Source organism: Dermacentor variabilis, chromosome 11, assembly GCF_050947875.1.
Source record: "Dermacentor variabilis isolate Ectoservices chromosome 11, ASM5094787v1, whole genome shotgun sequence".
Lineage (NCBI taxonomy): Eukaryota > Metazoa > Arthropoda > Arachnida > Ixodida > Ixodidae > Dermacentor > Dermacentor variabilis.
This window is the reverse complement of record NC_134578.1, coordinates 878137-893950: the sequence shown is the minus strand read 5'-3', so window position 1 is coordinate 893950 and position 15814 is coordinate 878137. Positions and strand designations below refer to the sequence as shown.

Below are 15814 nucleotides of genomic sequence, written 5' to 3'. Positions count from 1 at the left end.
AGGTGGACGTTCCCCGTACCCATCATGGAGCTTTGCAGCGGTCGCAACGGCGACAATGCAACTTCGGCTCCTGCTGGCGGCACTTCATCTACGCAAGCGTCTCCGCCTGCAGCCCCGACCTACGTCGCCATTTCCCCACCTCGGAATCCTGGTGTTTTCAACGGAGTCGGCAGTCCTGATGTTGACGACTGGCTCCGCTTATACGAACGTGTCAGCACCAGTCACAGGTGGGATCCGACTATTATGCTTGCCAACGTACTTTTCTACCTCGACAGAGCTCCATTGGCGTGGTTCCAGACTCACGAAGAGGAGATCTCGAGCTGGGATCTCTTCAAAGACAAGCTACGTGACCTTTTTGGCCATCCATTTGGTCGACAAGTCAACGCCAAGAAATCCCTTGCCACATGTGTACAGACGTCGACTGAGTCCTACGTGTCGTACATCCTCGACATGTTGGCCCTTTGTGCCAAGGCTGACCCGAACGTGACTGAGGACGATAAGGTTAATCACGTGCTCAAAGGCATTGCTGACGACGCCTCCAATTTACTGGTGTTCACGAACGTCACCAGCATCGATACCATCCTCAAGGAGTACTGCCGTCTCGAGCATGCTAAAAGCCACCGGGTATCCCAGCACGCCAGGCGACTTCCCAACACAGCTGCTACGTCTTCCTGTGACGACCTCTTCCACCAACCGTCGTGATGTGACAACTTGACCTGCATCATTCGTCATGATGTCTAAGCGGCACAACCGGCGGCCCCCTCATTCCCATTACCTGATCATTCTCCGGTGACAATCTCCTTGATCCAGGCCGTCGTCCATCAAGAGTTGTCCAACGTCGGCGTGCAATCCATTCGTTCCGTACGCTCAGAACCTTTTGTCTCCACGCACATACCCACCACGCTCTTCGTACTCCTCTTATGGACAGCGCAACCCCTCCAAATGGCGAACCATGGACGACAAGCCGACCTGTTTTAACTGCCGACGCAGTGGACATGTCGCTCACCACTGCCGCAGCCGCTGGACTTCTCCGACGCGCTATTATCGTGATTACCCCCCTCGCCCCTCTAGCGCATCTTTTTCCTTCGCCCCTTCTATGCCCGCTCCGTCATCTGACCCTGCGACACCTTTGACACAACCCCGCTACTCCCGCTCGCCTTCTCCCCCCGCCGCCAATCTTGCTCACCCCCGTCGTGCCGTGTTCCTTCTCCGACCTACTCGCCGCACCCCCGACCGGAAAACTAGACAGTGCAGCTTCTGGAGGTGAAGCTGCATTGACGACATTGGCACGAAATCCTCGCTTCACCTTACCTACGAACAAGAATCTTTTGGACGTTCGCGTCGACAATGTTCCTGTGTGCGTGTTGATTGACACCGGGGCGCATGTGTCCATTATGAGTGCTGCTCTTTGCCGTCGGCTCAAGAAAGTTCTGACGCCTGCCCCGAACCGAGTTGTACAAGTCGCCGACGGAGGGACTGTCGCTATTGTTGGCATGTGTTCTGCCCGACTCACCATTGCTGAGAGACACATCGTCGTTCTCTTCACCGTCATCGAGCATTGCCCTCACGAACTCATTCTCAGTCTGGATTTTCTTGCCCATCATTCTGCCCTCATTGACTGTTCGGCCAGCTCACTTCGCCTTGACTTGCCTCTTCTTGCCGACCCTGCGGACCCGCCTCCAAGCCATCTGAGCTGCATAGATTTTATTCGCCTACCACCTCACTCGGTGACACACGTCGACTTGTTGTCCTCACCAGCTATACCTGACGGCAATTACGTGGCCGCACCAATTCCGGCCGTTATGCTTACACATGGTGTTACCGTGCCGCACACTGTGCTGAAAATTACTGGCAACCGCACGTGCCTTCCACTTGTCAATTTCGCGCTAACCGCGCAAGTTCTGCCTCAGGGCATCTCCTTGGCTATAATTCGCGCTTTGCAGGATGATGAGGTCGAGCCATTCACAGTGGAAGATCATTACAGCTCAGCCCATATCGTGACGTCATCGCACAGTACTGACGTTGACATTAAGAGGATGGTCTCCTCTGACCTTACACCTGCTCAAGCTGAAGCTCTTTGCCGCGTTCTTGAAGGCTATCGTGACATTTTTGACTTTGACATAGACCCTTAGGTCAAACGTCCGTCGTGAGCCATCGCATAAATACTGGCGATGCGAACCCTATTCACCGACGTCCATACTGTGTTTCTGCATCAGAACGAGCTGTTATCCAACAGGAAGTAACAAAGATGCTTGCAAAGGACCTTATCGACCCTTCCTGTAGTCCCTGGGCATCTCCCGTCGTACTTGTCAAAAAAAAAGGATGGAACATGGTGCTTTTGTGTAGATTATCGCCACCTGAACAAAATCACAAAAAAGGATGTGTATCCTTTGCCACGTATTGGTGACGCTCTAGATTGCCTGTACGGTGCCACCTATTTTTCTTCTATCGACTGACGGTCCGGCTACTGGCAGATATCCGTCGATGACATGGACCGAGAGAAGACTGCATTTGTTACCCCTGACGGCCTTTATCAGTTCAAGGTGATGCCTTTCGGTCTCTGTAACGCGCCCGCCACCTTCGAACGAATGATGGACTCTTTGCTTCAGGGGTTCAAATGGTCCACCTGTTTGTGCTATCTGGACGACGCCATCGTTTATTCGCCCACATTCGACACGCATCTAGACCGTCTTTCAGCGATTCTTGACGTGTTCCACCGCGCCGGTCTCCAGTTGAACTCGTCAAAATGTCATTTCGCTCGCCGCCAAATCGCTGTCCTTGGACACCTCGTAGACGCCAGAGACATGCGACCTGATCCGGACAAAATTCGTGCCGTTACGAGTTTTCCTGTTCCGAAGTCTACCAAGGACATTCGTAGTTTCGTAGGGCTATGCTCTTATTTCCGACGCTTTGTGAAAGATTTTGCGACCATCGCACGTCCCCTTACCGACCTCTTGAAGAAAGACGCCCCTTTTTCTTGGGGTCCTGACCATGCTGCATCGTTCTCGCAGCTGACTACTCTCCTTACCACGCCTCCGATTTTGGCCCACTTTGACCCGTCTGCCTCAACGGAAGTTCGAACTGATGCCAGTGGTCATGGCATAGGAGCAGTGTTAGCACAGCGCCAGCGTGGACATGATCGCGTTATAGCCTATGCCAGCCAACTTCTATCACCTGCCGAGCGCAATTATTCAATCACAGAGCGCGAGTGCCTCGCACTTGTGTGGGCTGTTGCGAAATTTCGTCCATACTTGTACGGACGCCCCTTCTGTGTCATCACTGATCACCACGCTCTCTGCTGGCTATCCTCGCTCAAGGACCCTAAGGGACGACTCGCTCGCTGGGCGTTACGCCTGCAAGAATATACCTTCTCCATAGTATATAAGACGGGATGCTTGCACTAGGATGCCGATTGTTTGTCCCGCTACCCCGTCGACAAACCTGCTGATGCGGATGCCATCGCTTGCGTTTCCTCTGTGTCCCAGTTGCTTCAAATCGGCAACGAGCAACGGCGCAATCCTTCATTACGCGCCCTCATCGACCATCTGGAGTCAACTCCTGGCGACGCCTCTCTCTGGATGTTTCTCCTTAAGGAGGGGGCATTATACCACCGCAATTTTTATCCACACGGCCTTGACCTTCTGCTCGTCATTCCATCGCACCTGCGTTCGACTGTCCTCCAGCAACTTCACGATGCTCCCTTGGCTGGACACTTGGGCGTCTCGTGCACATACGACCGTGTATGCCGTCGATTCTTTTGGCTGGGTCTCGCCCGCTTTGTGCGGCGCTACGTTGCCACTTGTGAGCCCTGTCAGCGCCGGAAGAAGCCCTCCGCACCTCCAGCTGGATGTCTCCAGCCGATCGACATCCCACCCGAACCCTTTTTCCGTGTTGGTCTAGACCTTCTTGGACCATTTCCTCTCTCGGGCTCCGGAAATAAATGGGTCGCCGTCGCTACCGATTATGCTACGCGGTATGCAATCACCAGAGCCCTCCCGACAAGTTGCGCTACTGACATTGCGGACTTTGTGCTCTATGATATCATTTTAGGGCACAGTGCTCCGCGCTAATTACTCACTGACCGTGGCCGCAGCTTTCTGTCGGCAGTCGTCGAGGACATCCTCCACTCCTGCTCGACAAAGCACAAGTTCAGCACGTCCTACCACCCACAGACCAACGACCTCACGGAGCGCCTCAACCGGACCATCACCGACATGCTTTCCAAGTACGTTGCGACCAACCGCCACGACTGGGATCTTCACTTACCATATGTGACGTTCGCGTATAATTCATCGTGTTATGACACCGCCGGCTATTCACCATTCTATCTCCTATATGGCCGAGAACCCGTGTTGCCCTTAGACACTTTGCTGCCCTCGGCCACAAGTTCCACCACTGAATATGCCCGCGACGCAATCGCGCACACCGACCACGCGCGCCAGCTCGTCCACTCCCGTCTCGAGGCCTCACAGGAGCATCAGAGATGCCTCTATGATTGCCACCATCGTGACGTGCACTTTTCTCCGGGTGCTCTGGTGCTTCTCTGGTCACCTGTTCGACGTGTGGGCCTTTTCGAAAAGCTGCTGTCGCGCTACACTGGCCCTTACCGTGTGGTACGACAAGTGACCGATGTCATGAATGAAATCATCCCCGCCGATCGATCTCTCAGTGTCATCATCAGCTGCAAGTGACATCGTTCACGTGGCAAGACTAAAACCATATCACACACCTTTCACCGTGAATGTGTAGATTAAGCACCGGGACGGTGCTTCTACAGCCGGAGGTGATGCTACGGAACAGCCGCCACAGTGTGGCTGCACTGAGGAGGACGAAGACGACGTGTGTGCGGGTTTGATATAGTGTCGCCATTTTGGCTTGGTGAGCTTACCTGTAAATAAATTGTATATAGTATTCAGCTTCAGCTTCACGTAACAATATAAATTGGAAAGATGAAAACCAAGCACTGAACATGTGATACATCAGATTGTACTGTGCTAGGGCGTGAATTAGTGTTGTTAGCTGCGACAAACTTGGAGCGATTAAGAAGAAAACATTCAACCCAAGTCCATTTATGACCAATGTTAAAGGGCTCCCCTAAACCACCCAGAGGTTGAAATTTAGTTGTGGTGTCGCAGTTGTACACAAGTCTGCATCGAACACATAGCTGCAAGAATTTTTCGAAATGGTGCTGTAATAGTGGAGTTGCATGCATTTGATGATCAAAACGCAGCCCTTGCTCGTTTCACTCCTTTCTTCGCTACTCACCATTTGCTGTTGGTCTTCTCCTCATCGACTGCTTCTCCAAATGTCACACGACATACGTCATCGCCAATGTGCTTTTCAAAACACTGTCCTCTTCCGGTTACCATGACTCCGTGCTTCTCGACCACCTGCTGCTGCTGCCATGCATGTGCGTGCCACCGCTGCAAAGTGTGTTGCTATAGACCATGTGTCGTGCGCACGTCTAGAAAGGCTCATCAATATAATGGATCCGTACAGTGGTATGCTGTGCCAAAGTACCTTTGCTGGAGATGAACAGTCACCGTTGCCACCTTCCCCATATCGTGGTGACAATATGGGTTGGTACATTCTGCTGTTTTGGCCCATTGTCTGTTAACCTGTTTCGCCCTAATGGCATCATCAATGCAAGTGCATGTGCGTGCAAGCGTGGTCACTGGCAGTCATTATTGGCTGGGTACACTGCATCCTCCAAACTGAACACAAGAAAACGGACTTCAAGCCAGAAGTAGAGGATGTCATTGAGACAACCAAGGTTAGATGGCTCAACACTTTCATGTCTTAACAGTAGAAACTTGCATGACATGTAACAAGGTCGTAAGGCAAGCAAATGTTAATTTTGGAAAACAAATGTTAATTGTGCAGGCTTAGACTGAGCACCATAATAGGGGTACTGTACTAAGTGATTGCAGGCAGCCAGTGTCGCATCGTTTCATTTTTCCAGTCGGCGCCAAGCACCGCACATGGATGCCTTCTAGATATCGCAAAACACTGTTGGACTCTGTTCGCACAGCTGATCAAACCACTAAGCATGTTTGTGTTGTAACGCGAGCGATTTGCCACTTGCATTGCAGGCCGTAGTTACCGATTCGCAAGTGCACACAAGTGAGCAACATGACAAGGAAGAGCAGGGAGTGCACAAAGCTGCTAGCAGACTAACCAGAAGTCATAGGTTCTTGTTCGGCCAGTTGACAACGTCTGCTCTTGGTGACATCAACAGACGAACCCTGGTTACGTAACGACGAGCGCTGGGGATGCCAAAGGGCCTGGATAAGAACACAGGATTGTTTTTTTATTTTGTGGCGTGCCTGCGGCGCATAGCACTATTGCGTTTGGCATCATTTATCATGATGGCATTGTAAATTCGATGCCCATGTTTACTTGAAATGTTTAAAACATATCAGAGGTGGTTTAGGGGCCCTTTAAGAAGAGTTTATGGCAAACTTTGTCGAACACCTTGGAGAATAGGGCTGGCGATATTAATGAATTACTGCTAGGTTAAATGTATTCTGCAGAACTATTAATCTTTATTGATGTCCACCTTTCATTTAATCAACTTAATCTCTTAAACCTGTTCCGTTAATCATTTTAAGAGTTTGACAGAAGTGGCATGAAAATTTTGAAATCGTACTAGGATGGCGGTGCATAAGCAGTGACTGTGTGGCTGTGGTAGAGCAACTGTCAACTGTTTTTCCGAGTAATGCCAAGCCGAGCGCTTTTCCTCTCTTCCCCCACACCGCACACGCACCATACCGCCCGAAGCTGGAGGCTTGAAATACCCTCACAATTGCTCGCAAATACCCTCGCAATGGCATACAATAGCAAAGCCAGTTGTTGATCGTCATGCCACTCCCAGTCTATAAATACGTGGCACATTATGCGTGCCAGTTTGGAGCATGTATTTGACATAGCGATGGAGTTCATGTTGATTCCAGCAAATCAATAGTGTTGGTGATCTATTCTTCCATGGTGGTTGTGTGGCCATTTCCACCCTAACATCCCAGCCAATTGACATTCCTTGGCTTTTTGGAAAAGAGTATGTGGTTTAAAATCTTAAACCGATAATTTTTTTTCCCCTGTGCATATTGCAATTTATTGCTTATTTCAGTTGGACTTCACCTTTTACTTTTTCTATATTTCTCATTTCTTGTTTAACTGTACTGTACAGGTATTCCTAGTGCCAAGCATCTCATGTAATTCAGCACTAAGTGTCATTTTGTAACATATAATATTGTTTATCTTTGGAAAAGCCACTAGTACAAACTATATTTAGTCTTTTACAAGTTTAAGATTATTCTTTATCAAATGTTTATACTCTTGTGTTTCCAACTTGGTTCCACCTCTCAAACATTAAGATAGGATTCTAAAAACATATATACAGTTAAACCTCGATGTACTGAAGTCGGCAAGATCAGAAATTTACTTCGTTATATCAGAATTTTGTTGTACTTGAAATTTGACCTTTTAGGCAAGTAAGTACAGTTGCCAATCTATTTTTCTTTCAGGGAAAGGGGCCGCAGAATTTTCCGAATTTTTGGGCAATTGAAAAAAGGAAATTTGTGTGAGGAAACAATTCATTTTGACTAATTTGGGAGTTGGTGACGAATGATACGTTTTCATGCCATGTACATCAACAGTATCTTCACATCGGCAGTACAAATTAAGTGAAGGCAGCCATACTTTTTGGCAGCCATACGAAGGCAGCCATACTTTGGTTTCTGCCTATGTTATTGCGTCTTACAAAAAAAAATGTGGCACTGGCTGTAGGGTGCCATTTTACTCACCAACAGCAGTAAAGGGCGATAATGATGTTAGCAATGCTGCATCTCCTTGCTGTGAGCAGGCAATTAGCTTGAATTGCGCTAGAAGAGTGTGGACCCTTGAGACATGACTTTCTCTTAAACTAAGTGTTTTCTTGGTATGAAACAAGCACTGTGAGGTTTTTTGAATGGTATTTCAACACTCCACATTGACAATATTTTCCTTTAGTGTCCCTTTAAATGAAAAACAAGGCACTGAACTGCAGGAAGCTTGGTACCACAAATTGAAAAAGCCAAGCCTTACGACAGCACAAAACTACTATGGCTGCCAGTAGATCGGCATGCAAGAGCACTGGTTTGTAGCTGCAATTTAATCAAAATGATAGCAGTGGTGGCTTCAATTAGGGCTGTTTTGGACCTGCTGCAACAGCAAAAGTCTGAAAAATCAGGGAACGAAGGGTTTCAGCATCCAAAATTTCAAATGTCCTTATACATTGGCTCTATGGCGGTGTGCGGCAGTGTTGCAAAGGTGTTCAAATTATCAGGAATGTCCGAAAAGCAGAGTTGTTGACTGTACTTGGACAGATTTGAATATTTGACAGCTTCTGTTCTGTCTTCTTTCTTTATTCAAGGATTTCGCGAAGGTTTTAGAGCAGGGGGATTAAACCATGGTGTAAACAAGCCTTCATCTTGAGAGTACACTTCAGGGAGCTTGTTCCATTCCTCCCAGCAAAGCAGTTAGCAAATGGGCACATCCTGGGCTGGTATTCCTATATTCTTAAGACATGGTTATTACACTTCGAAATCCACATAGAATGATTTCTTCATGTTTCCTTAGGAATTTTAATTTTATTGTTGAATACTGTATTTAAAGAAATGGCTACTACACCCTTAATTTTAAATAGTTGATTTTTCATTGAATATAAATCAAATAGCAGACTACAGTTGAACCCAGATATAACAAATTATTTTGTATAACGAACAGTTGTAAAATTCCCTTGAAATTTTTTGTGTAAAATTTTTATTTTATATGTATATCGAATTATTGATATATCAAGTTATTTTGCAATTCCCTTTGAGTTTTATATATCCGGGTTTGACTGTATTCAATTCCATTTGAACTTCCGAATATTTGCATGCCCATATTATCTACTAAAAGTTACGAGACTTATTTAACTACTAAATACCATGCACTCAATTGACAAGGATGGAAATAAAAACAATGCAGCAGAGATAATATTTTCCTTTGTGCAGCAATTCACCTATCTACTCCATTTCACAAGTTGTCTGCAGCGCTGCCGAAGGTATGAGGCATACACAATCAATATCGCGGAATATAGTTCGAGGCATAACTATCTGGTGAATTGTGGGATTAGAGAGTTTTGTTTTTACTTGGTACATATGTTAGTGATATGTGACATGTCAGGACCTTTGTGCTTGCACATCGTGTAACTCAAATTGCTGGGGCAGTTACCATCATTAACGGTAATAGCCACCGTAAAAATTATTACATAGCAACAGGACAGGCCCATATGGTGCAGGCCGCCCACTTCGATCTGCATTTGCGCTTGTTGCTGGCTCTTCACCCTACACCAAGGGATAACTGGTAAAATATGTCATATCACTTAGTCTCATTTTATGCTGAGGGCAAAGCATTAGGTATGTTTTTTGCAAATTGTTTTGATCTGCCTTTTTTTTTATTCTACTAGGACTACAGAGGTCTTGCCAAGCTGCAAAAATGGTTTAACTTCCAGTTAGAAAATGGCACCACAGCACTAACACTGGCAATGCATTGACATTTTGGAACTCTATAAAGGTCTAATTGTTCACCGCATCATTTTACTTCACCATATTATGGTATGTGAAGACAGTAACAAGCAAATGCCAAACAGATGCTGAGCACACGACGTGGCACTGGTGAACATTTATAAGGACGTTTACCCTTACTACTTGCTAAGGAGGCAACAAGGGACTGCTGAGAATGTGCATAGATGATGCGAAGCCCTGCTGTCGCATTCATGTAAACACAGCTTATGGTTACAATGCCAACACATTTCTTGCATCAGTCCATCAACCGTAGAGCATGTATCTCCAGGAGAGCAAGCATATGTGGAGCAGACGATGTGGTTTGCATGAATGAATCATATTCTGTTGGACAGATGGGTGTGACACTACCCACAAATGCCAGGTACAAGTTATCTCCTCTTATCTTGTCTTTTGCCTTCCCAACAACCATCTCTTTCAAACTTCACATAGGTGTTTCACATTAGGGAGCCAGAGCCCCTCTGTACCTGCCAGACTGCATTCAAGCAAGAAATCAGCAACTTTTTGTTGCCTACTACAGTTACACATTCACAAAAGCAGAAGTACAATTCACCACAACAGAGAAGAAAGCACTGGTTGTTTCGAAAGACCTGTGATATTTTCATTATTACTTGGAAGGCACACATGTTAAATTCTTCAGATATCACAAATCACTTATGTATAACTTAACCCAAGGACAAGATTGCTTTCTGGGTAAGCGAATTTCGGCAAACTTCAAAATCGATGACCATTTGAATGATAAGGATGCTATATTAAGGTTGGTAGTCATACGTGAAGAAGCTCACTAGTAGAGCAGCAGCCGTCCTAGTAGCACTTCGTACTGCATTTGCTGGACATATAAGTTTATGTGTTGTATTTCGTTGCACATTAGCCTACATCTGCTCACCGTGTCACTCTTGCAGGTTGCTCAAAAGGTTGTCAAGTATGTGACCAAGTGCATTGAAAAACTTAGGGACTCTCTCGATGGCACTAATGTGGATGCTGTGCTTTTGGAGTTGGGCATCAGGTTCCACAGAACGATCTACGAGCACATCCAGACATTTCAGTACAGTACTGTAGGTAAGTGCACGAATGCATAGGTGCTAGAAGGTACGCATTGCATGCGCCTCCTATCAACTTATTCCCACGTGGACAGTATCAACTTATTCCCACGTGGACAGACAAATGCAGCATTACTTGATAAATCTATAGAAAAATTTTACTTTGTTTTGTATGCTGCCCAGTGTCACTCTGTTGAATGCCTGAAAAACGAAATTTCCCAGCAATTCAGAATATTGTTTCATGACACTGCTCCTCAAACTCATTACCTTTTGTTTCTCATAGCTATGAACCTTCAGCATGCAGTTCTGCAAAATTAAAATGGACTCTGAGGACAGTCTGTCCTGATCAAAGTGGATATCTCTTTCGGTTCACAAAGTGGTATGCAAAGCTGATAGTTGCCAGCAGGTGATTTGTGGCTCAGCTTTGTGCTTTAGTTCTTAGCCTAGTTTCTTTCTATGTGTTAATTTGGTAGGCCAGATTCAGGGTAGAAAATAATTGTGCTCAGGGTAGATAAGACATTTTTTTTTTTGTCTATAGCTGACACAAAGTATGTACACTGTATTCCTACTTCACTTTAAACCTTTTGAGTATAGTGCCTAGAATATACTGGCTGTACTTTGAGGGTGAAATTTTTTTTAGAAATGCTTTCTCCGAGTGTCACAATTTTTTAAAACTCTTCAGATACTTATGTTGAGAAAAACCAAGCTTTCTAAAGCATCAGTTTTCTTTTTAGCTCTACCCCCCACTTTGCAGTTTGTCAGTTTCTGGCCATTTATTGCCAACTTTGGACACTGGGCCTCACTAGGTGCTACTAGGCGCCGAATGAAAGTACCAGCAAATGAGCTTAGTATGTCCACCTACGTTCTGCATAACCAAAAAAAAAATAACTTCCTTTATAAAACCAGAATATTAAGCATAATTCTGATAATTCTAAATCTGTGCATTTGAATTGACAGATAATTCAAACTGGACTGTTGATTCCAGCAGTGTCCTATGTAGTTGAATAGAGAAAAACTCCAGCGAATTCAAACTAAGGACCAAGCAGCGGTTACTGCGTACAAAATCTTTCACTCCCATGCACCGCTTTTTGGCCCAACCTGAGCCAAAGGCAAAGGTTCAATGTGTCACTAGCTACCCTAATGTTGTGGGCTGTAAAAAATTACGAGGGAAGATATGCAGGAAGCCAAGACCAAATGGGAGCAAGCTGAGCAGCGTGCACCCTCCTTTCCTATCTGGCTTGAAAGTAATGGGAAGGAGCCCCAGCACACACTTATACCCGCGCCACACGAGCACGGAAAATGCCATTCGTTCGTTAATGCCTTATGTTTGCTAACAACATTTTTTTCCGGCACAGCTGCCACAGGTCCAAATTTAATGACATTTGATGTGGTGATATCGATGACAGCATCTTCTGTAGTGAGCAATAATAAAGCACTAAATATAAATAAATATGCATTTACAAAGTTTACTTTGGCTCTTCATGAATAGTGAATCATAAAAGCAAGCATACTATAGTGCCGTTAGCTTGAGTTTGTTGCTGTCTTTTGGAATGTTGCAACCGACAATTGCAACTTCGGCCATTCCAGATCATATTTGAACTCCAAAATCAAAATGGTACTTGGCCCATTGAAGCCATTCCAAAGCTAACCTGAGAAAGTTCAAGTACAACTCCTTGCAGAAGCGTTGTAGTGGAAAGTTATGTATAAAGCATTTTTTTACATGTTAGGGACTGTATCAAATACTTCAATTATACAGCACTCCCCAAGCTACAGAGTTGAGGGTATGCATATCTCAGTCAAATGAGTTCTAGTGAATGATAATGAATGACATTAAGTAGGAGTGTGCGAATATCAAAATTTTCAAATACGAATCGAATACTCAGCATCAAATATTGAATCGAATATCGAATAATGATATACACATGCATTTATAGCAAGTTGGTTTATTTTAATATGTTGGAACATTGGAATTACATTCTTATTGGTGAAAAAATTAAACTGGTAAGCCGTTATACTAGAAGAGTGTGTATTTGGCTCATGTTAGCTTTGGAAAATTGAGTCATTTCTGCTAGTTTTCTGTTCTCGCCAACCTGTGCCTTATTATATCTCATCAATTTCCCATAAACTCGGCCCCGCAGAGGCGTCTGCGTCAGCAGGCGTTCGGTGTGTTGCGACATCACGTACCCGAGCACACGAGGGTTGGACCCTCCCGCGTCTAACCATGCACTGATTAGCCATGTTCGGGGAAAAGGGGATCGTGGGGGTTGAGCCAATGCCGGGTGTTTAGACCTTTACTGCCCCTCGGCGGTGGCAACACACCCCTTTGGCCTCGGCTTCACCTAGATGGCACCCCCGGACTGACCCACCCGGGTGAAATCAGTAGTTGCCTTTTCCTGTCTCTCTCTCCCACGTACCTTAGTCTTTCTCTTACTTTCTATCTTTCCTGTCTCCTACTTATTTCTTATTTCTTCCGATCTTCCTAGTCTGCACGGCTCCTGCGCCATAAAAATCCCAAATCATCATCATCTTCCGATCTTCCGGGCAGCAAGGGTTAACCTTGTGTGAGTAGCCAACCTAGGTTATGTCATATTTGGTTATAGTGGCTGTGTACAGCTGTCATTGGCAGGCCTTGTTTAAACACAAATCCTGTCACGTCCACTTGTTGGGCTCCGTGGTGGCTGGCTGGCACCACTACCGAAACTGATGTTACGAATGGCTAGCTCTTTCCCTCAACTCCCTGATCGCCCTCAGAAACAAGGGCGCACCGAAGATGTTTTAAAATTTTGTGGCAACAGATTACAAAGTTTTTCCCGATTCCACTTCATACATTCCAACAAACCTGAAAAGGCTATGAGAATGATTTCACTTTTCCTAGTGTCAAAATGTCTTACCGAAGCACTTGGCGCAGGTTACAAGGCATCAAAGATGGCTAGTGGAGATCTCCTTCTGGAACTCTGCGATTTGAAACAACATGAAAGGCTTCCTAACCTAGTTACATTTGGAGAAATACCAGTCACTATATCCCCGCACCGAACTATGAACACCAGCCGTGGTGTTGTCTCTGATGGTGGCTTAATGGAGCTGGCAGAAGCTGAACTGATGGAAGGCTGGACCGAGCAGAATGTTATCAATGTCAAGCAAATTATGGTAAGGTGTGCCAGTAAGGAAACCACGACAAAGCACCTAATACTCACTTTTGGCTCAAGCATCCTGCCTGAGACAATCGAGTCAAGCCATGTAAAGCTACGTGTCAGACCCTATGTTCCAAATCCTCTTCGATGCTTTACATGCCAGCGTTTCGGCCACAGTTCCCAGAACTGCCGAGGCCAACATCATCATCATCAGCCTAGTTACGCCCACTGCAGGGCAAAGGCCTCTCCCATACTTCTCCAACTACCCCGGTCATGTACTAATTGTGGCCATGTTGTCCCTGCAAACGTCTTAATGTCATCTGCCCACCTAACTTTCTGCCGCCCCCTGCTACGCATCCCTTCCCTTGGAATCCAGTCCGTAACCCTTAGTGACCATCGGTTATCTTCCCTCCTCATTACATGTCCGGCCCATGCCCATTTCTTTTTCTTGATTTCAACTAAGATGTCGTTTACCCGCGTTTGTTGCCTCACCCAATCTGCTCTTTTCTTATCCCTTAACGTCACACCCATCATTCTTCTTTCCATAGCTCGTTGCGTCGTCCTTAATTTCAGCAGAACCCTTTTCGTAAGCCTCCAGGTTTCTGCCCCATATGTGAGTACTGGTAACACACAGCTGTTATACACTTTCCTTTTGAGGGATAGTGGCAACCTGCAGTTCATGATTTGAGAATGCTTGCCAAACGCACCCCAGCCCATTCTTATTCTTCTGGTTATTTCAGTCTCATGATCCGGATCCGTGGTCACTACCTGCCCTCAGTAGATGTATTCCCTTACCACTTCCAGTGCTTCGCTACCTATCGTAAACTGCTGTTCTCTTCCGAGACTGTTAAACAATACTTTAGTTTTCTGCAGATTAATTTTCAGACCCACCCTTCTGCTTTGCCTCTCCAGGTCAGTGAGCATGCATTGCGATTGGTCTCCTGAGTTACTAAGCAAGGCAATATCATCAGCGAATCGCAAGTTGCTAAGGTATTCTCCATCAACTTTTATCCCCAATTCTTCCCTCTCCAGGCCTCTGAATACCTCCTGTAAACATGCTGTGAATAGCATTGGAGATATCGTATCTCCCTGTCTGACGCCTTTCTTTATAGGGATTTTGTTGCTTTCTTTGTGGAGGACTACGGTGGCTGTGGAGCCGCTATAGATATCTTCCAGTATCTTTACATATGGCTCATGTACACCCTGATTCCGTGATGCCTCCATGACTGCTGAGGTTTTGACTGAATCAAACGCTTTCTCGTAATCAATGAAAGCTATATATAAGGGTTGGTTATATTCGGCACTTTTCTCTATCACTTGATTGATAGTGTGAATATGGTCTATTGTTGAGTAGCCTTTACGGAATCCTGCCTGGTCCTTTGGTTGACAGAAGTCTAAGGTGTTCCTGATTCTATTTGCGATTACCTTAGTAAATACTTTGTAGGCAACGGACAGTAAGCTGATCGGTCTATAATTTTTCAAGTCTTTGGCGTCCCCTTTCTTATGGATTAGGATTATGTTAGCGTTCTTCCAAGATTCCGGTACGCTCGAGGTTATGAGGCATTGCGTATACAGGGTGGCCAGTTTCTCTAGAACAATCTGACCGCCATCCTTCAACAAATCTGCTGTTACCTGATCCTCCCCAGCTGCCTTCCCCCTTTGCATAGCTCCTAAGGCTTTCTTTACTTCTTCTGGCGTTACCTGTGGGATTTCGAATTCCTCTAGGCTATTCTCTCTTCCGCTATCGTCGTGGGTGCCACTGGTACTGTATAAATCTCTATAGAACTCCTCAGCCACTTGAACTATCTCATCCATATTAGTAACAATATTGCCGGCTTTGTCTCTTAACGCACACATCTGATTCTTGCCTATTCCTAGTTTCTTCTTCACTGTTTTTAGGCTTCCTCCGTTCCTGAGAGCCTGTTCAATTCTATCCATATTATAGTTCCTGATGTCCGCTGTCTTACGCTTGTTGATTAACTTAGAAAGTTCTGCCAGTTCTATTCTAGCTGTAGGGTTAGAGGCTTCCATACATTGGCGT

At 45.8% G+C, this 15814-nt stretch overlaps 1 protein-coding gene across 1 annotated transcript in view; it reads left to right on the top strand.

Annotated features, from left to right (window-relative positions):
• Sec10 (Exocyst complex component Sec10) overlaps positions 1-15814 on the top strand; it is a 243095-nt gene that overhangs the window by 189078 nt on the left and 38203 nt on the right. Inside the window, exon 14 of the mRNA XM_075673687.1 lies at positions 10505-10661. Within this exon, the coding sequence (XP_075529802.1) occupies positions 10505-10661 (157 nt within the window). The remainder of the gene's footprint in view (positions 1-10504; positions 10662-15814) is intronic.